Source organism: Protomyctophum bolini (genome assembly GCF_963924005.1).
Source record: "Protomyctophum bolini genome assembly, chromosome: 9".
Lineage (NCBI taxonomy): Eukaryota > Metazoa > Chordata > Actinopteri > Myctophiformes > Myctophidae > Protomyctophum > Protomyctophum bolini.
This window is the reverse complement of record NC_137870.1, coordinates 18,801,687-18,828,681: the sequence shown is the minus strand read 5'-3', so window position 1 is coordinate 18,828,681 and position 26,995 is coordinate 18,801,687. Positions and strand designations below refer to the sequence as shown.

Sequence of the window (26,995 nt, the reverse complement as noted above, 5' to 3'; positions counted from 1 at the left end):
TGTGCGTGGTTCAATGACTGTGTTTTGTTGTGGCTTTCCTGCTGTCCAGCTCATAACCATAACAGCTGTTTTCGCTTCGAGGCTCTGGTGGTAAAGCTTGCTCGCTATGGTGCGGAAATCAGCCCTTTCGCTGTGCGTGTGGCATAGCTTAGGAGGCAGGCAATCATACTACATTCCCATTGGCTTAGGCAGCGTGTGTGGCAGCCTATCAGGACTAGGCATTCAGTATGACTAGGTGGTGACTATGACTAGGTCGTCTACATTTCATGAGCTTTTCAGCAGAAGGGAGTTCCAACCGTGCCTCAAGCCTACTGTATATGGCAGGCCAGTCTGGTGCATCTCAGAGGCAGGGCAGGAGGAAGGAAGGCATTGGAGCAACTCGGACAGTTTAAGCCCTTATTTTATTATCAGGGTGCAAGTAATAAAGAGACAACGTTTTGATGTATCTGTCACATCTGACGATGATGATGGATCTTAGATCTAGTGGAGTACTGTAGATGTAGTGGAAGTTAAGTACAAATACCTCAGAAATGTACTTAAATATACAGTATGTAAGTAAATTTACTTAGTTTACAACATTAGAAAAAGGTCTGGATTTAACCGTAGAACCCTAGAGTAGAATGTCTTCTGTACTTGAATATATTTATCTGTAATAATTGACGGATAACTGTATAACTTTAATTATCCTCTAATAACTATTCTAAAACGGGTAGTCCCAATACTTGATTCTGATTGGCTGGTCACCGTCACGTGACCGCTGTAAATTCCACCGAAATACCCACTCCTTCAATCACTGGGGCTACTTGCCGAGCAAAACAAGGAAGTGATGTGGCTCGCTCTGGTGGCGCAAAGCGTAGCTACTTTTGTGAATTCAATCATTGTATTAGGTTAATATTGCTATATTAACCTAATAAAACGATTGAATTCACAAAAGTGAAGACAGCCTCGGGTCTGCCTACGCCCCCAGCCAGTGTAAAATACCCGGTAACCTGAGACCTCTCGTGGCTTATTGCTTAATTAATGGTCATATAGAGTATGCAAAAAAAAAAATCACATGTGGGCCTATGGACTTTCTGAATTGACAGTATTAAGTTACTCGGTATTCACCATTTTGAAAGTTGTAGATTTTATTAATAAAATTCCTCTCCATCCCACCAATTTACGTAATGCTTAAAGAAAAACATTTATGTACAAATACATTCAATCTTACTTGTTAACAAGATCAATAAGAACGGCAAACACAATTTACATTATGATACAAGTCACATTAGATTATCCATTACTCTGTAAACATTGTCCACAGCTTCTCTGTTCAAATTCTTAACCATTTTGTCCCAAAATGGATGTGAAGCTAGCTAGTATCATCATTATCTATTGGTACACATTATTTAAAATCCCAAGAAACAAAACCAAAACGGAAACACACATAATCCCTACAATTATATGAAAACTACGGAAGAATTACAAGACAGGAAAATAAAATAAAATTGTCTGTCTCATCATAGGAATGTAAACATTCTGAGGAATACAAAGTTGCAAATGCAAATGTTTCAAAAGACGCTTTAAAAAGCTTAAACAATTAAGTCACCTTTTAAAATAAATGAATGTAACTGCCTTTTAAGCTTCTTCTCTATTCGCAGGCTATGCTCGAAAGGACTCATGCACTACGTATACAGCAGTTTTAGCCTGCATTAATAAAATTATCAAATAGGATGTTGAATGGCATACATTTACTGCACCACATAAGAGTTAACCTCTATTTTAACTATTAAGTTAATATACAAAAATGTATTTGAAAGATAGAAAAAACATTCTTTTCATTTATCTTTTTTACTTACACTAACATTTCATACTGTAGTCATTGTAGGCATCCATATCATATGCACACACTCAGCAAAGGCACTTTGGACATTCAAATGTTTTTTTCCTTTTTTTCCCCCTGTTTTTGTACAAGCTCACAGCGCGCCATATCGTCTAACGATTTTTATTTGTATTTGTATATTGCATTTCTTCTTTATTATGCTTTGAAATAATATTCAGAATAAAAATAAAAATTATAAAAGGATATTTATTTACTGGTGACACACAAATGTGCGACACATATTTTCCCGACCTACTTTTGGATCCATTGGAAGGTGCATTAAGTAGCGGTTTTGGACGTGCATGGCCTCCACCTGACAGCATCACATGTGCAAGGCAGATACCAGATGGTGGACTACCTCCTGTACATCGACACACACAAGTCTTTATTCATTGTACTCTTTAAGCATGACATATTTGATCACTCTTTATCTATTGGCTCAGTAAATATAGTCACTAAACATTAAACTTTCCAGTCTTAGTTAAGTCCTTAAGTGTGTGTGTGCATGCGTGTGTGTTTGTGTGCGTGCGTGCATGCGTGCATACGTGCGTGTGTGCGTGCGTGCATGAGTGCGTGTTTGTTTGTGTGTGTGTTGTGCGCACGTACGTGCATGTGTGCATGCATGTGTGTGTGTTACAGCCTCTGGCTGTCATAATTACATGTGGGATATAAAAGCATTTCACCAAACAACTTCAGTATCTCACAGCATTGGCTTTCTCCAACTTATAAATGCTGTCTGGCAGCATCAGCGTTCATGATGATGATGATGATGATTATAACTGAGATGATGATACACTTGACATATTAATTAAACGACGACAATCATGAGGATAACAATGATGATGATAAAGACATTGATGTTGATGATTAAAACAATTACAAAGACTTTGAAGTCATTGATATGGTAATAGTGGTGGTGGTGATGATTGATGAGGATGATCGGAATGATTATGAAGCAGTTGTGAGTTGGTTTGTCCCCTCTGCAGGCTTCAGAGTCTTTTTGATGTGGTTCAGATCAATGATGATGGAATGAAAGCTTTGTAGTCCATTAGTTCAGTGGTTCTCAAAGAGATGGTAATTAGGAACCAAATGGACCCTCACTCTTGAGAGTGTACAAATGGCATTGGTTCCATCTGTACACTCTCAGAGTTATTGGAGTCAGTGGCTTAATGCATGCCGAACTGGGGGGTCCTTGAAATGAAAAGGTTGAAGAATTAGGCTTTAGTTGACCAGCTGAGCTCCCCCGTGGGGCTCCATCTCCGTCACCCCCCATGCCACCACATTCCCCCTCAGCGCACAGCCCTCGCCCTCCAGCAAAGCCTGCTGGGAGATCTCCTCCTCCGACAGCACGCGATCCCACACATTCACGCCGGTCATCTTCCCCACAAACACCAGCTTGGGATCGGACCTGTCTTCGAACCCCGGCACCCCGCCACCGGTGCTCAAGGGGGACGCTTTGCTGAAGGGGGACCACCAGTTCCTCTCCTGCCCCAGCAGGAGGGAGCCCCCGCCGGGTATCACATGGCCCTCGGCCACCCCGGCCGTAGAGACCACCTTCTTGCCGTCGGCCCACAGCGACGTCAGGCCCTGCTGGGAGCTCCAGGCACCGCACAGGTGGAGCCACTCGGGAGCCCCGCCCTCTCTGATGATGCCCCGCCCTTCCACCAGGTGTGCTTCTCCTCCCACGGTGAAGAGGGCGGAGCTGCCGCTGAGCAGCAGCTGGATCTCGTAGGGGTTCCGGCGGCTTCCATAGGAGAGCAGCACAGTCCTGTTGAAGACGGCGGTGGGCTTGACCCACAGGCAGGCGGTGAAGGAGGACAGGGACAGAGGGACGTCAGGGATGACGGAGGTGTAGATGCGACGGGAGCGCATGGGGTAGAGCAGGGTCATCTCACAACCTGTGGACGAGGAGAGCAAGGGGAGGCTTCTGTTAACTTGCATCACCAACACATGCACCAGTGACTCGTTCAAATATTGATATGGAAAAAGGCTTAGTAAGAGAAAGTGATAGCCACCGTAGTGAAATAGCAAAAATCACGCATTTTACAATACGGTTCAAATCAGGGATGGGAATTGTCAATGAATTTATTTATTGATAATTGATACGTTTTTATAGCCTAATCGATTGATTAACCGATTAGTTGATAAGCAGCGTTTAAAAAAACCTAATTTCCTTCAATGTCTAACATGAAGATCTACATTTTGCTGATATACAGAAAGAAGGCCGATTATATTCCTTAATATCAACTATTTATTAATATTAATAGTCAGTCAGCTCTAAGCCCCCAGGGTTATTTGTTTGAACTTTTCCGCAGAGACGTCAGAGCCAGATAAGCATCTCTCACTGGAATCTGTGGTGCACCTGAAGTTTTACTTTACTCTACTAACCTAGTGGTTATACTAGTGGTTAGTAGAGTCACAGAAATAAATATCATGGTTTGTTTAGACCAGGGACTATCAAACTTTTGTATACCACAACCCCATATTATGAGATAATTATGGTATATATGGTTACGGTATCGGCCCTTATTTGTCATATCGGGTTATATCGGTATCGGCAAATATGACCACAGATCCGACACAGGGTAAGGGGTTGACACTATGGCAGTTAAATAAAATGTTGGGGCATGTGGAGTTTGCTTTCGAGTTGGCCAAACTGCAAGTACACATTTGAGTGAGGAGTCTGCTATAAACACAACACGAGATATATAGCTAGATAAACACAACACGAGATCACAACACTGGTATCGGTATTCGGTATCCGCTAACACAGAAATGGTGGGATCGGATCAGGACCGAAAAAATGTGGACATCCCTACTTTAGACCCTTGGAACATCCATGTGCCCCATAGAACACTGGTTCTCCAAGTAGGGTCCAGGGACCCTCAGGGTTCCTTGAGGGGTTCCAAATGGACTCTTAAAGGTTATGGGGGGTTTTGAGATTAAAACGTTTGAGAATCACTGCCATATAAGTGGCACTGGAAACTATTCTGTTGACTGCTACATTTAGTCAGGGGATATTAATACAATCGATCATGGGAATACATTTCTTACCAAGAATTTTCTTCAACAATGTGTTTGTAAAGGTGTCTACTAACTAACATATCCCACATTGGTTTATATTCAACCACCCTAGGGGAATTTTTGACAGCTGCTGAAAGTCGGGGTAACCATTATAAGGCAAAATGCTCTAAATTTCAATATGCTTTAAGTAGTATGCGACGTGTCAAACTAGGGGGTTTTCTTTATTCTGAATCCATTCCAAGCATTAGTTTTGCACGAAAAACTCATTGGGCTTAAAATGGCCATATGTGAGCACATTTGGGCACATTTGGGCTCATTTGGGCAAGTGTCTATGGCCGTTTTTAGCCCAAGGAGTGTTTTTCGTTTTGGAAATGGATTCAGCATGATGAAAAACCCCTAGTTTTACAAGTCACATGCTATTTAAATCATAAGGAAATGTAGAACATTTTGCCATATTGGCTGTTGATGGTACCCCAACTTTCAGCAGCTGTCAAAAATGATAAAATAAATAGGGTGGTTGAATATAAACCAATGTGAGATATGTTAGTAGACACCTTCACAAACACATTGGTGAAGAAAATTCCCAGATTTGACATTATACTGATGATATTCCCTGACTAATTGCCCCTTTGGCCATGAAAAGTGGGTTCACATTAAAGTGCTGGTCCAATTAGCTTTTGTCGTTTTTATATTTATATTCATCTGGCACAATTTTAATTAAATACAGCACATTTGAACCACTTTCAACCTGGCGTCTATTTTGGGCATGTCATTACAGGTGAAAACTTTTGTCATCATACGTCATCATACATCATCACATTCCGGATCACATTCCGGGCAATCACAATTTGCGTCTTCACTTTTCTGGCTTCACTTACAGTAGCTTCAATATGTAGCCAATCAAATCATCGCTATGGCCAATGTTTGTGTTCACACAAACCTTCAAGTTACACTTTGTATGAATTGTATTGTTATTAACTCTTAGCTATAGTGCTGAAGGACAGATGTGCAGGTTGCAGGTGCGAGCAGGGTGACAGGGTCACATGATAATGTCATCAATCATTGTGGTCCTATGTATTTAATTAATCAATCATACATAGTCTCTCTAAATAAATTAAATTACCTCCCCCCTCTCTCTCTCTCTCTCTCTCTCTCCCCCCCCCCCCCCCCCCCCCACTGTGTATCTGTCCCTCTACCTACTCCCTGTTTCCCCGCACTCATTGTCCAGGCTGAGTGTCTAACTGACATCATGATAGCTTTAGCTGTTAACTGATGATCAGATTAGGTCAGGACCACTGCATGTTTTACATCATTCACGTGCCCCACCCATTCTCTTACTGCAACATGTATGGAAGGTTATTGAAGGGCAATGAAGGCACACCTTTTTCTCTGACCAAGTCATTGTGCTGTAGGCTATTGTGAAACGTAATTTTGCGGCTTTACCTTTCAGAGAGAGAGAGAGCGAGATTGTGTGTGTGTGTGTGTGTGTGTGTGTGTGTGTGTGTGTGTGTGTGTGTGTGTGTGTGTGTTCGTTCGTTCTCTGTGTGGGGCCTTAGAAGGGATTTAGCTTCCATGAGATAATGCATCAACCGCAGCTCAAACAACGAGAGTTATGAGTTTTGGACAGGAAAGCTCAGTGGGAGGTACGAGATGGTGTGTGTGTGTGTGTGTGTGTGTGTGTGTGTGTGTGTGTGTGTGTGTGTGTGTGTGTGTGTGTGTGTGTGTGTGTGTGTGTGTGTGTGTGTGTGTGTGTGTGTGTGTGTGTGTGTGTGTGTGTGTGTGTGTGTGTGTGTGTGTGTGTGTGTGTGTGTGTGTGTGTGTGTGTGTTTATGCTTCTGATAATTTAACATTATTTTTAAGTTGTCAGTATATCTTTTCTCATGTTTCATCTCCCCATCTGTCAGTTGTATATACTGTTCATGTCTGTCTGTCTGTCAAAAATATACATACATTGACACAGTGTCTTTTATGTCTAAGGTCTTTTGTCTAAAATGGGGATGTGGGCACTGGCAGTTGAGATAATAGGCAATATATCTTCTCTCTCTCTCTCTCTCTCTCTCTCTCTACCAGAGACCACAATTCCCTAAATATTGACATTTTTTCTCAGGTTTCTTCCTCCTTAGGGAACAGTGGAGAAACAATCATTTTGTACATGCTCTCTCTCTCTCTCTCTCTCTCTCTCTCTCTCTCTCTCTCTCTCTCTCTCTGTGTGTGTTAAAAACGTCTCCCATCTGGTTCTGCTTTCCTGAAGTACTTTGGTGTGGTTTCTGTGCCGACCTGCTAATGATTATGACTCCTTCCACTCTGTATGTAGGCCAATCTTACACTGCCGGGCTATATAGACACGGTGTGTGTGTGTGTGTGTGTGTGTGTGAGCGCGTGTGTGTGTGTGAGCGTGTGTGCGTGCATGCGTGTGTGTGTATGTGTGCACAGCACGTGCATGCGTGCTTGCTTGCATCAGCATTTATGCCATACATTTGTGTATGTGGTTCACGTGCCTCTAAGCGTGCCTATTTGTTTGCATAAATGTGTGTGTGTGTGTGTGTGTGCAGCTGAGTAATGCAAACTAAACAGTGTTGAGGTTTTAATGTGGCGCAGGAGAGCTGGCTCATTGAACAGGCCGGCGCCTATAGGAGCAGACATGAGCTGTGTTCACTCACTCACCCTCTGTTCATCAACCTTTTAATCTTAGATTAATATGAGTCACTGTTTGATCCACATGCCAATGCAGGGTGAGTCAAACCAGAACAGAGCCATGTCGGGGAACACAATTACCTGCTATCTGAACCACTTCAACCCCAGCATCCATATTCCGGGGACAACATAAGCCAAAAACAGCCAATCTAAACGTGTTAAGTTGTAAGCGTGTAGATCGGCTATTTTTGGTGTTACTGAAAGAATCAGTCCTAAATCTAGAGGGTTTAAGTGGTTAAAACAGGGCCTCTGTTATCCAAACCAAATGGACCCTTATGGATCTCCAGATGTATGGAGATTCTGGTTCTGTTGTTATTTGCTCCGGGTATGTCATGCCCAAATCAGAATTATCACAAGGCTGTACATTACTGAGTGTAGTCGATGAGGATTAGACAATGGCGCCATCAAAGCTGGACCAGAGGGTTCGAAGAGCTGGCCTTTGACTAGATGAGGTGTTTTGTTTTTATTTGAGAAAAGGAACAGAATGATCCCATTAACATCACTTTGAAAAAGAAGCATTATATAAATTGATCCTGGCGTCTATAGAGCGTCGCGTCACGACAAGAGTTGGCTTTGTCCGCGGCGTAAACGTCTTAAAAATAAATACTTTATGAAAAGTCTATGAGGAAAATTAACAGCGATTTATTTTCCGGGTCTCTCGAGGGGGCGGGGCTGCGGCGCTCTATACAGATGGACAGTAATGTTACTGAGTGAAGGGATAGGTTGCTCCTTAATAGAGCCAGTCTGATATAGTCCAGTACTTAAAATCTGGCATCGGTCGGACTCTAACAAGAACCAAGGTAAATTGATATTGAGCTCTCCATATAGACAGTAATGTTACTGAGTGAAGGGATAGGTTGCTCCTATCTGATATAGTCCAGTATATAAAATCTGGCATCGGTCAGACTCTAACAAGAACCACGGTAAATTGATCTTGAGCTCTCCAGATAGACAGTAATGATAGTGGGGGAAGGGATAGGTTGCTACTTGAGGAGCCTGAACACAGCCAGAGGAAATGCAAAGAGGTATTTAGGACAACGGTGGGCAGGACGTCCTGGAACATTGCGTGGCCTGGGTGTGTCTCATGTTTCTGTTTGGAACGTGACCCAAATGTGTCAACACAGGGGGAAAAAAGATGACGCAGAGAGTTGGGGGTCAAAGGCTGGTCTGGTCCTGGGGAAGGTAGACAGACCAAGAGTGAAAGTGTGAAACGGACAAAAGATCAAAGGGAGAGAGATGGCAGCAAAAACCTGGTATCTTACCTGCAGGCAGGAATCTTTGCCTGGACGACCTCATGGTCTGCTCGAGTGCTGCAATGGTCTCCTTCAGGTCTGTTATCACGGCCGCCAGGGTCTTCTCCAGAGCTCCCGCCCCTTCTGGCAAAGTCACTTCCTGTTTCGGAGTCCCTCTGTCTCCTCTATCTGGAGCCTGGAATCGCGTCTTGGGGCTGGCCAGTGGCTCTGGTCCCTGCCCCAAGCAGCTGGTCTCCAGCTTGGCGAGTCGGGAGACTTGCATCCGGGACATGGACAAAAGCTGGTGCAGAAAGGCCTCCAGCTGATTCTGAGAGGTATTTCCAGGTGTGACGATGTTGTTGCGTTGGTGGAGATGCTCCAGGGTTTCCCGTAAACGGGTCTCTAACTGCAGGGACATCCTTCTTCCTGCCGTCTCCACGGCCACACCGCAGGCACCTCCGTACTCGGCAACAAACCTTATGAATGGGAAATGAACGGTTAAAGGTTTCATGACATTCATTTTCATTTATATTTATTTTTCGTTTTTCTTTTAGTTTTATGAACTCAATTACACCCAAAAAACCTGAACTTTGAATATTCATTGGATTTCTGTGGTCTGGAGTTTTCTCTGGGGTTTGGAAGCCTTTTGAGCAGCAATGAAAACAGGCAAAACAGTGAAAAGTGTGACATCTGCTGGCAAATCCCATTGACATAACTTTGGATCAGGTCTGACTCGAACATCTCCAAAGTGTTCGGGGCCCACCCATCTGACCACTTAACACGGTCACATACAGTATGTGGGCTGCGTGCATTTTCAGAGCATGTTTATTTTAATGATCAATCAATTGATTGTGTTTTGGGCTTGGCTCAATGTAACCAACATAGGATTCCTTTTTAGTGGTATTACAATGACGTTTTCTTTTCAATTTAATTGTTTTATGTTAATTTATCATTCAAATCTTAGTATTTTGAGTATCAATAGCCAATAGTATCAATAGCCTCATGGCACACCAGTGGTCTGCGGCCTACAGGTTGAAATCACTGATTGTAGTTACAATAGAACAGAACTCTGTTTGTTGAACTCACTTCAGCATCTCTCCACGAAGTGAGCCCATCTCCACCTTGATGATGTCATCAGCGTACTGCAGTAGCATGTTCTCTCGCATTTGACTGTTCTCCAGCATGGAGAAGAGCTTGTCCCACTTGGTCGTGTCCGGGGTCTTGCATGGGGCTGGACTTGGTGTGGCTGACAGAATTAAGAGAGGGAGGGGAAGAAACAAAGAAAGACAGAGAGAGACAGACAGAGCAATGTTAAAAATGTTGGTGAAAAATAGGCTGTTGGTCCATGAGCGATTGAGTGTGTTGACCCGCCAGCATGTTGTTCTACAGTACACTCAGCCCTGCCTTGTATGACATATATGTGGTTCTATCAGTGGTTCTCAAACGTGAAGAGGAAGGTGTGAGGGTGAGAACGGGTGACGACAGGAAGATGAAGAAATTAGACAGGATGCTGAGGTTTGTGTTTGGAGTGGGGCGGGTGGGTGGGTTACCACATAAACCAGATAATCTTGCAACATCCTTCAAACACGCCTTTGACTGGAAAGGGACTTGTTGATTAATTTGTCTTGTGAGGTGAAGGGGAAATGGGAAGGAAGGAGGCATATAGTGAGGTGGGACGGTAACAGAAGAAGGCAGGAGATTCAGAATCAGATCAAATGAGTTGCAGTATTCACAAAGTTCAAGACAAAGAATCGTATTTCTTTGCTGACATTAAAAACAGGTAAACTGTTACTGTAAACTCATTTTAAAAGGGGGAACACCTTGTTCCAATATTATTATTTATTATTATTAAAGGCATTATAAAGAGGTTTTGGTTCAGAATCGAAAGGTTTATGTTTTAAGACTCTATTGGTGTTATTTTACAGGATGTGGAAACATCTTGTGCCAGATGTGATAAGGACCTGACTTATGTTTTGTTTAAATCAGATTTAAGATAAGCCCTTTGGCCCTTGATCCTGTTGGACTTCTTCTGCACTACTGCCTGTTGAGCAGTAGCTCAATACTGAATTAATCCACTAATCCACTAATGTTGAGATTTTAATTGTAAAATCTCTCATGTACATCATCTGTGGTTTCAGATGATTTGTTGACTTTATTGGTTTAGCTTGTCAGGTTTTGCTGATAATTCTGGTGAGCAATTTAAATGAAAAACAATCTTTCAAGATTTCATCTACCGTATAAATTTCGTATTAAAAGTTTCAACCTCCCTCCCTCCCTCCCTTTCTTCCTTCCTTCCTTCCTTCTTTCCTTCTTTCCTTCTTTCCTTCCTTCCTTCCTTCATCCATATCTCATGCCCTGGCAGGCAGAAAGCGACTAACTGGCGCTCTCTATCTTAATCTTCTCCAGTGCTTGTAATTCATGTTTTGTGTTTCGCTGGTTTCCATCATTTGTTACATAGCCACTGCTCATTCTCACAATTAATGATGCCAGGCTTTGCCCAGAATAAAGCACGTTGGTTGTTTACTACTGAGGTACCAATTACAAAGCCTGCCAGTTTGATACACAAACAAACGCTAACTCATGCAAAAAAATAAAGTGTTGTACTCAGGGACCACATCTCTCTCTCTCTCTCGCTCTCTCACACACACACACACACACACACACACACACACACACACACACACACACACACACACACACACACACACACACACACACACGCACACACCATCTCTGTGCATACACCACACCATCCCATTGAGAATGCACATAAACAAATATACAGTAGTTATGCAGCCTCCTCCTTTAATACACACTTTCTCATCTCTCTCTCTCTCTCTCTCTCTCTCTCTCTATCTCTCTCTCTCTCTCTCTGTCTCTCTCTCTCTCACTTTCTGTCTGTCTCAGGATCTCTCTGTTTCTCGCATGCACGCACGCATGCACGCACACACACAGATGGCTTCGAAATCAGCTGGGAGAAGAATCCTATAATTGAATAGTACAGTAACACTATCCCTGAGACTAGTGAGCAGTCATTCATGCTTTGTTACAGTATGTTATCTTCCCACTGGGCAGCTAAACAGCCCTGGGCTCATGTCAGCGCACACACACACACACACACACACACACACACACACACACGGACACACACGGACACACACGGACACACACGGACACACATGTTTCTACTGCTATATACTTGTGAGTACTTCACCATTTTAGGATGTCGATTTCATGAATTGCTTTTATTGCTATTATTTTTAAAGTTTAACTTTAAGCCCAAAACACCCCTAAACCTAACCTCTCAATGCCTGATCCTAAACCTAACCCCACCCTGAATCCTTTCCTAACTGAAACCCGCTAACTCCCCAAATATATTTATACCATAAAACAAATTCTACTATACTTGAGCGGACATTTGGGCGCATCAAATGCACACCCTGCTATAATAGACGTATTCATACAATGTAATGTTATGTTTCTCCTTTCAGTGTCATGTTCACATAGCCTACTGTACACTCATTTTGTTACATTTGTACACTCTCAGAGTTAAAGTAACACTGTGTAAGAGCTCTCGCCTGCGCGCTCTGCTGAAGTAGGCTACTTAGTGCTTCTGTCACATAATGAAAGAGAGAGAGACTTTAGTGTCATGTTGCCATTCAATACATGTCATGTACATCAATGAGACTACACACCCACACACACACACACACACACACACACACACACACACACACACACACACACACACACACACACACACACACAGTCTAGATACATGTACAGTGTATGTTCACACATAAAGACTTTATCTAAGAACCTATCTTTGCGTGTATGTATGCATTTTGATTGATTGTGAACCTTTGTGCATTAGAAACCTCCCTTGTTAACAATATTACACTGTAAATAGAAAACATACTGCGACTTCAACTAATGCCAAGAGATTTGGTCTAGATGAGTGGCTGAAGTATATAGTTGTTGTAACTCAAGTCCAGTTCTCTAAGACTAGAGGGTTTATAATAAGTGGTTTATGCATACTGACACCATTTACATCTAACACACATGCACTCAAAAGGTTTTGTTGTTATGTTTGATGACATTATTGTTCTCAACAATAATTAGACCATCAAGCCTTCAGGGGTCATTTGAATGTATCCATTTGTAATTCTGAGAGTGAACTGTATACAAATGTAACCAAATGGACCCATACTATATAGGTACAGGTCCATTTGTTCACGTACAGTATCCTCTCGCTGAATTGACCCTGGGGGTCACATGGCAAACGTACCTTCCTGTGCATCTCCCTCTACGATCTCGTTGTAGAAGGTGTCGCCATAGTTGACCTCGATATCATCCTCATAGGCTACAGCTGACCACATAAACACTGACACGAGGCACACGGCCCGGGGAACACTCCACCCAAACATGCTGCTGCACCGCACGGCTCTCCCTGCACGTATGTGTGTGTGTGTGTGTGTATTAGAAGTAGGCTGTGTGTCCGCGTGCGTGTGTGTGTGCGTTTGTGTGTGTGTGTGTGTGCGCAAGCATGCGTGTGTGTGTGTCTTTTTGTGTGTGTCTTTTTGTGTGTGTGTGTGTGCGTGCGTGCGTGTGCGTGTGCGCATGCGCGTGCGTGCGTGTGTGTGTGTGTGCTTGCGCGCGTGCGTGCGGGTGTGCGCGCGTGTGTGTGTGTGTGTGTGTGTCTGTGGTCAAAAGTGCCAGTCAGAGTTAGTCTGTGGTTGTAGTAGTGTGCTGGTGTCTGAGTAGTGTCTCCTCTCCTGGGCTGGTGTCTCTGTTGCTCTGCTTCTCTGTGTTGCCTATAGGAGCTCAGGTCCACCTCGGTCTCTCCTTTTCAACCCCCTGCTCGTTTGTCCCTCCCTCCCTTCTGACTCCTCTCTCTCTCTCTCTCTCTCTCTCTCTCTCTTTCAAATGCTGAGCAATCCCTTGGCAGAAAGCCTGGCAGCGTAGAGCTCTGCAGCCAGCCAGGGGGTTAGTTAGGGGGCGGGGGGTGGGTTCTGCTCAGGCTATGTAAACACACACACAAGCACACGCATACACACACACACACACACACACACATGCACGCACACACGCACGCACACACGCGCACAGCGCACGTACTCGCATATGCACACGCATGTACAACACGTCGTACAACACATTGGCCCATGCAGCCTAGTGAGGCAGTGAGTAATGCGTCGTTGGAGGTAGCCTGTATGTCGTAATCAGATATAGCTTCAGCTTCTGCGACTCAGAGAGAGAGAGAGAGAGAGAGAGAGAGAGAGGTAGGGGCAAGAATGGGAAGATGAGGAAAGAAGGAAAGTGGAGAACCCAAACGTTCCTAATGTTCACCCCATGCAGAGCATGGTGTGTGTGTGTGTGTGTGCGTGTGTGTGTGTGTGTGTGTGTGTGTGTGTGTGTGTGTGCGCGCGTGTGTGCGTGCGTGTGTGTGTGCATGTGGTTGAATGGGACCCAGACATGATGGACTTCTAAATGGAGATATTGTTCTCTTGCTTCTCAGTTTATTTATTTGTCAGAATAATTGTGTGTGATGTCGGATACAGCAAAATGTACACGTATGTTTATTCATTCCTGCATGTGTGTGTGTGTGTGTGTGTGTGTGTGTGTGTGTGTGTGTGTGTGTGTTATGTTTCATGGGGATGGAAGTAATAACTTCCTCATGGGATTTTAGGATTTGCCCCCTCTCCTGCTCTCACATGTCTGTCTGTCTGTCTGTCTGTCTGTCTGTCTGTCTGTCTGTCTGTCTGTCTGTCTGTTTTCAATTTGGTCCTCCCGCTCTCTCTGTCACTGTCTCACTATCTGTCTGTGTCTCTCTGTCTCTCCACGTCTCTCTTCTCTTCTGTGTATGTCTGTCTCTGCCTCTCTCTCTGTCTGCCTCACTATTTTCCTCTTGTGACTGGTGGCCGAAATGAGTCACATAGAAACTTTAACACTTTGTTTGTTCAACCTTTGGGAAAACACATTCATATATTATATATTCAGGTGCACTGTTTAAAAATGCAAGGTGCATAGTGCATACTACTGTGTAACTCAATAAAACAATGCCTGATACGGCTGACTACGCCACTTGATTTGATATGAGATCAATAACTCATGTCTGTATTCATTAAATACCGGTAGATGGGTACACACAAGGTTCGTGTTTTTCACCATGGTAAAAGAGCATTGCAATTCGGAGTACCAGGAAGAAGGACTGAGGCGGAAACGTTTTTTGTCTGGGTTTACAAATAACCAAATTAATATTTATTTATCTAAGACAATCTGTACTCTATATGGCCGTAGAAACACAATCTTTATTATACATTTTCACTTTCTTGCTACTCGAAGAGGGCGGTCACATGCAAGAAGGTTAAAGGAGAATTCCATGCTAGAATGCTTTCTTATCTTTCTTACCTTTCTTTGTAGTTGTTACGTCCCCACCAAAGAGGTCCAGGTGTTTCTTTGTGCAAAAACTCCTTATTGGCTATTTCCCCTACCATAAGCCCTCAATGAATTGCATTGTATTGAATGGGAATTGAATGGGGCTATGGGGTGTTATGCTAGTTCTCTTATTTCCATCGAAAGAAGTAGTAAAGTGTGCCGCTTGGGATATAATTTACATTATGAAGAGAGGATATATACAAATAAATTATAATTTTGAGCGATGGAAATAAGCGAATTAGCACAACACCCCATAGCCCCATTCAATTCCCATTCAATGCAATTCATTTAGGGCTTATGGTAGGGGAAATAGCCAATAAGGAGCTTTTGCACAAAATAACACCTGGACCTCTTTGTTGGGGACGTAACAACTACAAAGAAAGGTAAGAAAGCCTTTTAGTATGGAATTCTCCTTTAAGGGCAGTGCCGAAATAATGGCTGCAGCTGTGTAGTTCAAATTGTTCGCTATCCCCCGTTACTGCAATGAATGTCACTGAAACAAATTCCAATCAACTCTGTTGACATAATCTTGAAATGCTAAAACCCTAATCCTAAAATGCTCTTACTAACTAATCCTAAAATAAACAATTAAACCAAAGAAACAACAAAAATAACTATAAATGCCTTAAAACGTTCATTCATCATTTGTGTCAGAGGACGTGCAATTAAAGTGCGGGGTACAGTAGGCGTCTACTTCTTCACACTGTAACACACAGGAGACTTGGCGCCAATTCAATTGTTCCAAACATATATATACTATACTAAGATGTAGCCGTAGACAGGTGCATAATAGGTGAGTACTGCGTTGGTTCGGTACTTACAGGCCACCCTGCAGGCTTTGCCTGGGTCCGTCTGTGTCTGGCGTGCAGTACCACTGGTCCCCGTCCCTCTCCTTTCGGTGACCGCTGTCTAGGCTCGTCTCTCTCTCCGGATCTCCTCCAGCGATGTCGATCCCAGAATGACTCGCTATTTCAATATCTATACTTTGTTCACTCACTAATTTCACTGCACGGTCACGCTCGAGTTGTCACTGTTCCTGACTCGATATCTGCCGTGGGAACCGTAGATCGAACCCCCGTCGCACTGGCACAGTCCTCTCTCGTAAGGCGCTCTCAACGGAGCCCTCTGTACACAACCTCTCTCTTCGCTGCCTTCCTGCAAACTGAGGCCGGTTATTTCAATGCAACCATATTCACTCATCATCACACCCTGTACACTCAAGACACGCTCCATATAATATGGAGCGTGCATATTATGGCCAGTGCAAATGGTCGCTTCTCGTCCTCAGGCGTCATACTGGTTAGATACTCAGTGAATCCAATCCAAATGTCTATTTAATTCGTTATGATTTTGTGTGCCATATCTCTGCGTGTCTGTCTGTCTGTATGTCTGTCTGCGTTCGTGTGTGTACGGTTGTAATGCACGTAACTCGAGAACCGTTTCTCCCACCGACTTCACATTCAACACACACGTTCCACGCCCCCCACAGGGAGTGCAAGGCTCTGGTCAGGCTCTGCCAGTGGGCCTAATGAGGCCAACTCCTTTCACCTGTACAATACAGCCTCTGCCTCAGCCAATTGAGGCTCAACCAATCAGGCTCTGCCAGTGGGCCGAATTGATTGTCAAGTACACTTTTCAGGCACATACACAGATCTCCATGCGTTACACCGGCTGACAGTTAAAACGGGTGCTATGTAAACGTATATCATTTGGTTTCCATGTTGCATCGTTCCCAAGTAGACCGGTGGCCGACCACGACGGGCACGTACAGGACATAATTGTGTGTGTGTGTGTGTGTGTGTGTGTGTGTGTGTGTGTGTGTGTGTGTGTGTGTGTGTGTGTGTGTGTGTGTGTGTGTGTGTGTGTGTGTGTGTGTGTGTGTGTGTGTGTGTGTGTGTGCGCGCGCGCGTGCGTGCGTTTTAAGTTTTCCCTTATGTGTCCCACCTGAGGTCTGCATCAATACAGCTGGAACCACATGTTACATGGTACGCTGACCGACCAGGAAATCTGTGTGTGTGTGTGTGTGTGTGTGTGTGTGTGTGTGTGTGTGTGTGTGTGTGTGTGTGTGTGTGTGTGTGTGTGTGTGTGTGTGTGTGTGTGTGTGTGTGTGTGTGTGTGTGTGTGTGTGTGTGTGTGTGTGTGTGTGTGTGTGTGTGTGTGTGTGTGTGTGTGTGTGTGTGCGCGTTGTCTGTGTATATCCAAATGCATGGTGGTTCTGTGCCTGCCTCCTTTGATCCAACAGTTGTGGCTTGTTTTCGAATAATAACCAATGACATTGTTTATTTTTGTTGGAATTTAACCGAGTCTGAATCGATATACATATAGCCTACTGAATATACAAACACGTCATCTACTGTATCTACGCAAAGAGTAGCTGTTATAGAGGGTATGCGCATGAATAAAGTGAATGGGAAAGAGAGTGGCAAAGTGACAGGCAAAGTGAGTTTAACGTTGTTTAATGTCGTTTAATGCAATTAGATATGACTTTTCTGTCAGGATGTATGGGCTGTCAAGGCCAGAAAGTAGTTTTAAGCCACTCAGTGCATTCCTGCATAACTTCCTGGTTTGATGATGATGTCCCACACATACCCTCTATTGGTAATGGCTCATAGTGAAATAGAAAATAAACAAACCTACAGAATCCATTGGTTGCACTCCCTGTTGTAATATTAATTAAGGTGAGACATGGCAGGTGTGCCTTGTGGTTAGAGTGTCCGCCCGAAGCCCCCAGAAAGGCTGGCCAGCGTTGAAGCGCTGAGCCCTACTGGTCAGAGCTGAGAATGCAGGCGGGCCCCTGCATTTAGCATGAGGAAACCCTGTGCAGCTCAGGTTTAACATTGAGCACTTCCGCATTTTGGACACCAAATCTTGGCGTCCAAATCGAAAAAATGTAGTAGACCGTTCTTCCAGGTGCTTCAAAACGCCACTGAGAAACTTCCATCGAAATGAATAGTAGGGGACAGGGCAGTCCGTCCTCTATCCTTTATTACTCTATTGTCCGCCCTGAGACTGGGAGGTCAGGGTTCGATCCCTATAGCTGGGTCATACCGCAAACTGTGAAAAATGGGACCCAGTGCCTCCCTGCTTGGCACTCAGCTTCTCAAGTTGAGAAAGCCCGGAGGGGCGAAACATTGTATTTAGGTTGAAATAAAAAGGACGGGGAGCAGAACTATATCGTGTGCGGGCTGGACATTCCACTTTTTTCTTGATAAATCAACAAACCCTTCTGTAAAAATCTTCAGGATATAAATATGAAGAAAACTGGAATGTTTGGTGTATGTGAGTGCAACTGAAGTGGAGATATTTTATCTCTTTTGTCTTACTTTATTAGTGATTTAGTTTTTGACTTGTTTTATTGACTATTGACTTGTTTTAATTTTATTGTTGTTAAAGCACTTTGTGACTGTAATTGTCTGTGAAAGGTGCTCTATAAATAAACTTTACTTACTTATTCTGCTGCAGTGACTGCTTGAAGTAAAAACCTTGGCAGAAAGAGGCTCTGAGGCAGGTGTTCCCAAACCTTTCCGTGCCAAGGACCCCCACAGTAGCTGTAACCTCTGGCTGTGTCCACCCTATTGTGAAATGCCTTAAAATAGTGAAAATAGCTAAATCTACAAGCTCACATGTCACTACTTAACAATCCCCAAGAGTGGGTTACCGTAAAATGTAGGCCCTATATTTGAATTTGAACATGATCTTGTGCTGGGATTACTGAGTGCACCATGAGTCATTATTTTCCACTTTCCAGGAAATGGAAAGCTATGAAATCAATTAGCATACATTGAAATAACAGTTGTTGCTACTTTGCTTGGAAAGGAGCAAGGTTTTTGGCTCGGCCATCTGGTTAGGATGCATCTCGAGCGTCTCCCTAGGGAGGTTCTTGAATCTCTCGATGCACGTCCAGCATGCTGGACGCAGACCCCCGGGCAGACCAAGGATGAGATGGAGCTGGAATTATATATCTGCCAGGATCTCCCAGAATGAAGTTACTAATGTTGCTCTGGAGATGGAAGTCGGAGCTCTCTGGTGGAGCTGTTGACCCGACTACGGATAAGTGATTGAAGATGGAAGGATTGAATGCAACAAAACAAATTGACAGAATAATAAAATAATAGATACTGGTGTATTTGACAACACATTTAGGTTAGACAACACACTCACATATTTGGGCGTAGCTGCATTGGGAACTCCTTATGTCATGGTTACGATGCGGCCCGCCATAAGACAATTTTAATATAGGATAAAGTCCAGATAGTGTGAACACACCTGTGAGAGGGAGGATGACTGCTTAAATCAGTCATCCTCCCTCTCACAACACCCTTTATGCAATATGTGTCCTACCCTCAGGTGACCTATAAAGAGCTAATACTCACTGACACTGTCTTATCTAATCCGCTGCTTTAAAGTGGTGGCTTTTAAAAGTGAGTTATACACCGGCAGACTATAAGTATCCCACAGTGTCAGCTCTACAGTACAGCTGTGGTTGACTGGTGCTAAGTACAGATGGCGTGCTGAGCAGTAAGTCTCTATGTGGCAGCTCATACGTTATGTTAACATTGCTGAGGCATCACTGGAGACACTGATATAGAGTAAAGGGGAATAGGAAATAATAAGAACCATTTGGACATTTATTTTATTTCTTTTTCTATATGAACGGCGGAGAAAGAGAGCCACAGAGACAGTAAACCCATAGGAGAGGATGTACTGTATGTGCAGTAGAGTCATTCAGTCTGAATGCAACAGGGGGTGGGTTTCTGTGCGTGCGTGCGTGCGTTGATTCAATGGATAACGAACAGAGACACCAACTTGAGTTTTGAAATTGAATTAATGTGCCGTATTGGTTACACAATATTCATAAATCGTATTAACATGCTGGAAACCAGGTTCCCCTATACGGTATTATTTGCTATGACATGCACCATGAGGCCAAAAACGTATCGATTCCAGAAGATATGGGTTCTCTAGCACATGTTTTGCTCGCCTTCCAGATTTCCATTTCAGCCCTGTCACCCCCCAACTCACCCCCAGCCATGAATTGAGTCAGGAGATTTGGATGTTGGCCGGTAAATCAAGCATTGGGACATTGCTCCGTGATGTTATAGGCCACAAATGAAAAAGGCCGAAGAGTTTGGAATGTTTAAGATCATAAAACTCCTTCTCTGGGAGTCTCTTTCTGCTGATCTATGCATTTCTGTCCTGTGGAATGATTTCCCCTCACGTTTCATACTCCAACAAACGCTGTTCGTACTGTAACAAACGCCGGAGCTGGTTTATATTAGTGACTGCTGCAGTGCCATGGCTCTCTGTGCTGTTTTATATTAGTGACTGCTATGTTAGTGACTATGCCATGCTCAAGCATTCCCAGCTGAGATGGGCTTGTCATGTCTGCCGCATGCCAGATGAACACCTATACCAAAAAGGCTGCTGTACGGCAAACTACACCATGGCAAGCGTTCACGTGGCGGCCAGCAGAAATTCTCCAAGGACACCCTAAAGGCCAGTCTCAAAAGCTGTGGTCTGGATCCAGAGACCTGGGAGGCCGATGCCCAACACCGCTCCAACTGGCGCTCTGCAGTCAAACATGGAGTAGAGGAGTCTGAAAAGCGCCACATCCAGGAAGCCGAGTGTCAGCTCCGAAAGACCGACCAGTGCCAGTTCCTCCCTCTCACCCAGCCAGCCCGCAGCCATCACATTTGTGCCTATACTGAATATTTACAGCAGTGGTTCTCAAACATTAATTTTCATGTCAAGGACCTCCAAATTGATATTCGCCTCACATTTTAAAACATTTTATGGGACCCCCTTAAATATTTTAAAAGTTATTCACAATTATTATGCAAGATTTTTCAAAATATAAAAATTGCTGAATCTACAAGCTCACAACGTGTCTCATAGCGACACATTGTGAGCTTGTAAATCGGGCCAATCGGCTAATTTCAAATAGTCAAAGTATATCATTTGGTGGTTAAACCGTGGTCAAACTATTCCTCATTTTGCTGCATGGGGACCCCCTGGTAGCCCCGCAAGGACCCCTGGAGAACCCGGGCCCCAATATGGGAACCAGAGATATACACATAGCGTAAGCAGAAATAGTCCCATACAGTAACTTCATTATATTCTGTAAGATGTTCATCTTGGTTGAAAATTGCTCAGACTGTAGGAAGACCGTTTCCTTCTTCTTTTTGTTTCCTAGTGCGTCAAAGATCTGTGTCACCTCTGAGAAATGATTCCTTTGTGCGCTCAAGAATAAAAGGTCATTTCTTGATATTTTCCTGAAGTCATGATGAGCTGTCTGAATTATGTATGAATTCCACAGAACACCCCTGCACACATGCACGCACGCACACACGCACGAGCACACACAGTATATACTATTCCATGCAGGTCAACTTTATTAACTTGTATAACATCCACATACACAAACCTCTACGCAACATTGACAACAGAAACCATGGAGACTAATTTCCGCTGACGTCAGTACATATGTGACCTCCAGTTCGACTTAAGCATGCTCACAGGCACGTACTGTAAATGTGCGCGCACACACACACACACACACACATGCATGCATATTGCATATTGACCTGATGATCATCTATTAACCACATCCAGTATTACATTAAGTATTAGTGTGTAAGGTTAACTGGAGGACAGCTAAATATATTTCACACTATTATAAACAGGAACAGGACAAATATCTAATGACTTGAAACCAGTGGTGATGAGTGCTGCTCGCCCCTCTTTAGACCCCGCAGTAGAGAGAACCTCACAAAGATAATTTATCAGCTTCAATTTTATAGTGTTCCAGTTCCAATCTTGTCTGCACATTTATTTGTGTTTCATCACTTCAATTTCAACTATTTGTCCTGATTGGATACAATTGGTATCCCAACCTGGACATATACAACAAGATAACAATGGAATTAAATACTTTATTGTAATGAAATAAAATAAAATAAATAAACTAAGAGCAGTTTATTTATTATTATTATTTCTTTAATGTTTTATCATTATTAACGAAAATAAAACACATTACATACAGTTAAACAAACAAATACACAATGTCCGTCACAGTTCCCTACCCCCACCCCACAGCTGACTACTCAGTTAACCACTATACATCCAAAGCAGTGTCAATTATCTAATGTAATCCTGGGCGCTACACTTCCTCTGCCAACCTGTGGGGGGGGGGGGGGGGGAGGCAGCGGACTGAACTCATGCTTCCTTCTATGCATTCCAAGCTGCTTCTTTTCACCTGACAGGGGAGAGTTTCCCCGGCCGGACGTAGCGTGTGGAAGGAACACGTTATTTCGACCAGTTCCTTTCCCCTCTATCAGGCCAGGGGGAGGTAGTTTAGAGACCAGGATTATTATATGTTATATGTTTTTGTCAGGGTACTTACCCTAGAGAACATGCAAACTCCACACAGAAAGGCCCTTTCGTACCTTCGGACTATAACAAAGTCACATACATATGCATCGCATTTAAACAATTCTATAATATTTAATATAAATGGTCTTTTGTCAGGTGTGTGCTGTGAACAAAAAGTAAAACTCAGCCTTTTTTCACATTACCAAATGTAACCAGACGAGCAAAATACAAGAAACATATATAAATACAAGGAACAAGGAACACTGACAAATTATTATGTCCCATACTGTTGGGCGCATGACATCATTGTACCCGGAAGGTATGCGTGAACTCCTACCTAGTGGCAAAAAACTATACTTTCTGACCTTGACAGCCCATACATCCAAACATAAAAGTCGTATCTGATTGTAGGCTATTAAATTACTTTAAACAACTTTAAACTCACTTTGCCTCTCAATTTACCACTCACTTGCACATGCGCATACCCTCTATTCAGGTATGAAGCTGCGGGACACACTTTGGACACCCCTGACATAAACCCTCTCTAGTAAAACAGACCTTAGTTTTGCACTGTACTTTGGCGATCCAAACCTCTTTGACGGAAATAACCGATCTGCTGTCAGTCGAGGGTCCCCCCAGAATAGGGATGCTGGGGTTCAAGTAGTTAACTCTTTGTCTCCCACCAAGTGGCGAGAAAAAGTACTGCGCCAGTATGCCACCCATAAACCTCTGATTTGTTTGGGGCAGATTTATCTCGCGATATCGGCATGGAGACCTTCATTGTAACAATTGGCTAGTATTAGCATTAGCTCACGCTGTTTATCTTTCGCCAGAAACATTAACATGTCGGGAGCGATGCGATACAAAATCACAAATGACATCCGAACCTCAGATGCATCAGGAATACCATGGACAGCGAACTTAGATTCAGAGTTATGGAGCATTGAAAATCCTACTTTGAATGGAGTTAATGGGGGGGTCCAAAGATCCTGGTGCTGGGGGTAACGGAGGCATTGCCTAGCAACTGGGCCAATGTTAAAAGCTGATTTTTGGCTAAACCGTTTCATATGGTGTAATGCTTTAGGTACAAACATGTTCGTAGCTGGCAGATAACGTCCCATAGGTGGGGGGTATGAATATAGATGGCAATACAATAATTAAACAACCTCTTGGCAGCTTTACAGTGTAGTTGTAAGTGCCTCATTTTGTGTTGGTGTGCTTAGGGTTACTTTACAAGTTACAGGAGGACTAAGTGTGCTCCAACAGGGGTGAACAGGTAAGACCCATAAATCCCCCAACTTGTCTGTTCCTATGGCGTATAGACGGCCGACTCCTGACTCAAACATTCCACTCGAAAGACGTGTAAATTCTACACCTTCACCTTCGTGGTCAAAGCTAACTCTCTCTTTCTCTGTGTTTTTCAAAGATTTGTGTATGGCAGCATGCCCTTAGGGCCTAGACCGTGGAACAGCATTCCCCTCCCTGTCAGATCTACCCCTCCATTGAATATTTAACTCCAGGCTCAAAACTTTGTATTATAATTATTTGTTTTTACTGTCCTTTTTGCTGAGTATTTATTTCTGTATGTCTTGTTGACTATGCATTTTGTACTTTCGATTCTATCTATAGCAAGGGTATTAACATCACTGAAAATGTCTAATAGTCAGGAGGAATGTAGTCTCTCAAGACAGACTGTTGCCTCGCGTCAACTAGTCTGTCGGCAAGCAGTAGAAAGAAACGTATCACTGGCCTACAAGTATGGACGCTGTAGTTCAGGAAGTCAGCCGCGCAATCACCCAATCACATTTAGTGGGCGGGATTTACATGTGTGTGCAGCGAGTAAATTTCGTCCCACTGGAAGCAAACCTACACGCTTCCATTATTATTGAACATGGCTTCCTCTGGTCAACAAACAACACCAAAGAAACCTATTACGAATGTATGTAGAGTTTGTGGAGATTATTTAAAGTATGGAGTAAAATGACAAGTATTTAATTTATTCACAAATCAGGGATTGGAGACTAGTTTGGAAGCTATAACCGAAGAACCTGTTGTTGCAGACGATCCACTGAAATCGATTTGCTTAAGCTGCAAACAATTGTTGATGAAATATTCGCGCACCAAAGAAATTTTGGAAAAGGTTGGCGATTCGGTCAAAGAACTGTAGCCTATGACCGAAACAATGCTAGACATAAGCGTTGTGCAACTGCATCTCCATCTCACCTCAAAAAAACGGGGAAGTGCTATCTAATGTTGTCCTATGTTGAACAAATAAGTGTAAACTCCGTCAAACTAAATGTAATGTAAACTGTGTACAGTACAAAGTATGAATAAAAGCGTTGGTTATGATTAAGTGTAACTTCAATCAAATGCGTTAATTGTGTTGTGTGCTAATATTTACGTTTCCCAACAAATGAGAAATGACCCCTTTATTTAAGCAACTTCAGAACAGTCCGTGACGTACAAATATAACGGACGTAAAACAAATGTATTTTGCAGTACAAATTAAAGTTATAAAAGCTTTGGTTTAGTGTTCAATCTGAAAGTGAATTGATTTGGAAACCGCGGGGGCTCCTTTTCACACTGTTTCACAAATCACATTAGGATACAAAGCCTTTCAGACGTGGTATTATCTATATTTTTGCTTTAAACTTTGAGAAGGGGTCCATTACGTTTTACAGGTCAACAAGGACCCATTATCTAGTGTAATCAATGAATATAAATCCTCTTACATTAGCTACATTTGTCTAAATTTCAAATTGTGTTGCATATTTATAATAAACTTGATTTAATGGATGGTTGGGTCCATATGATCGTTTGACAGTACTAAAAGTACATTCAGTGTATTTTATTTTAGACACTAATCCCTTAAATACTCAGCACTTGATCAAAATGGGTGATCTATAAGGTCACAATACTATAGCACTGAGATGCATTGTGACTCGTGAGTTTAAAGCTGGCTGTTTTTCTGCATGCCATGATGCAACATGCATAAGTAGTAGTACACATGGTTAAATTGTATTTTCTAGCATTATTATGATTAAATGTTAATAAACGGCATGTTTTCAGAGTCTGTAGATGCATTCTGCCCAGCATATGCTGCAGAAATGCCTCGCTCCGTCCACATTTTCACTTGCTCTTCCATTATAGAATCAGTGGGCATATAAACGATAGCGTCCTTTAGCCATCTCTCTGGAAAGGCTTCGGAAAGTAGGGAACACACCGTTGGCCAAGCTTGATATACGAGGCTTTTTCCAAAACCAGTAGGTAAACATAATAAAACATCTCGTCGATCGATTAAATATTTCAAACAAATGTGCTGAAGCGGTTTGATATGTTCAACATTGTGTAGAACAGCAACTCTCCTTAGCACACAAGCAAAAATTTCCTCCTCCGTTACATCCATGTTTTGTTCCACAAAGGAATGGTTGAAAGTAGGAATGAAAACTGTGCGACACAGCGGTAGTAGTGGAACTCGGCGGAAAAGCAAGGGCCTTTTCCGGTTGATCGAAATTCTAAACAGACGTTGCCCCCAGAGTCTAATTTCGAGGAACAACAGCGGAGGCGCTGTTTTCCCGAATATTTGACGATGGGATTCTCAGATTGGGAGGAATGTGGATCAACTGAAAGTTTGGATAATATTTTTGATTTATCTGAGCTTGTAGATCAGCTATTTTAGAAAAGTTTAAAAAACTTTTATAAAGTTCAGTTTTTATCTAATTTATATTTACTTAATATTTACAAACCTTCTCAAATAGAACTCTAGATGTGATGTGAGGGCCAAACCTCAAACCTTCTCAAATAGAACTCTAGATGTGAGGGCCAAACATCAAACCTTCTCAAATAGAACTCTAGATGTGAGGGCCAAACCTCAAACCTTCTCAAATAGAAACTCTACATGTGAGGGCCAAACCTCAAACCTTCTCAAATAGAACTCTAGATGTGAGGGCCAAACCTCAAACCTTCTCAAATAGAAACTCTACATGTGAGGGCCAGACCTCAAACCTTCTCAAATAGAAACTCTAGAACTCGAGATGTGAGGGCCAAACCTCAAACCTTCTCAAATAGAAACTCTAGAACTATAGATGTGAGGGCCAAACCTCAAACCTTCTCAAATAGAAACTCAAATATGGGTTTTTCAAATTGATTTCAAACTTTTGTAACTTTTTTGTTTTAATTGTTTACAAAATATTGTTAAAAACATAATCATTGTTTATGGGACTCTCCAAAATCTCTCAAACAAACCTGGTATCACATTCCAAACTTCATGTACATTCACCTACATAAGGAGTTCATTACCATGGCACTATCTGCCAGCCTCTCTACCAATCAGGAGCTAGAAACTAGAGGGTAAATTTATCGTTATATGACAATT

General features: G+C 42.9%; 2 protein-coding genes across 2 annotated transcripts in view; one reads left to right on the top strand and one right to left on the bottom strand.

The window, feature by feature from the left end:
- The window catches only part of veph1 (ventricular zone expressed PH domain-containing 1), a 127,457-nt gene that overhangs the window by 16,371 nt on the left and 84,091 nt on the right, over positions 1-26,995 (top strand). The window lies entirely within an intron of this gene.
- On the bottom strand, positions 1,103-13,661 carry ptx3a (pentraxin 3, long a). Its single transcript, XM_080772360.1, has 4 exons — positions 13,100-13,661; positions 9,898-10,057; positions 8,842-9,287; positions 1,103-3,759 (listed from the first exon to the last, which is right to left on the bottom strand). Exons 1-4 carry the CDS (start codon positions 13,431-13,433, stop codon positions 3,083-3,085), a joined length of 1,617 nt encoding a protein of 538 aa, XP_080628486.1. The 5' UTR covers positions 13,434-13,661; the 3' UTR covers positions 1,103-3,082.

Coding starts and splice junctions, on each gene's coding strand:
- ptx3a (XM_080772360.1), bottom strand. CDS start 13,433: ATGCGCACACGCACACGCACGCACGCACACACACACACACAAAAAGAC. Junction 10,058..13,099: donor AGAGGGAGATGCACAGGAAG/GTACGTTTGCCA, acceptor TAATTCTGTCAG/CCACACCAAGTCCAGCCCCA. Junction 9,288..9,897: donor CTTCGTGGAGAGATGCTGAA/GTGAGTTCAACA, acceptor CCCATTCATAAG/GTTTGTTGCCGAGTACGGAG.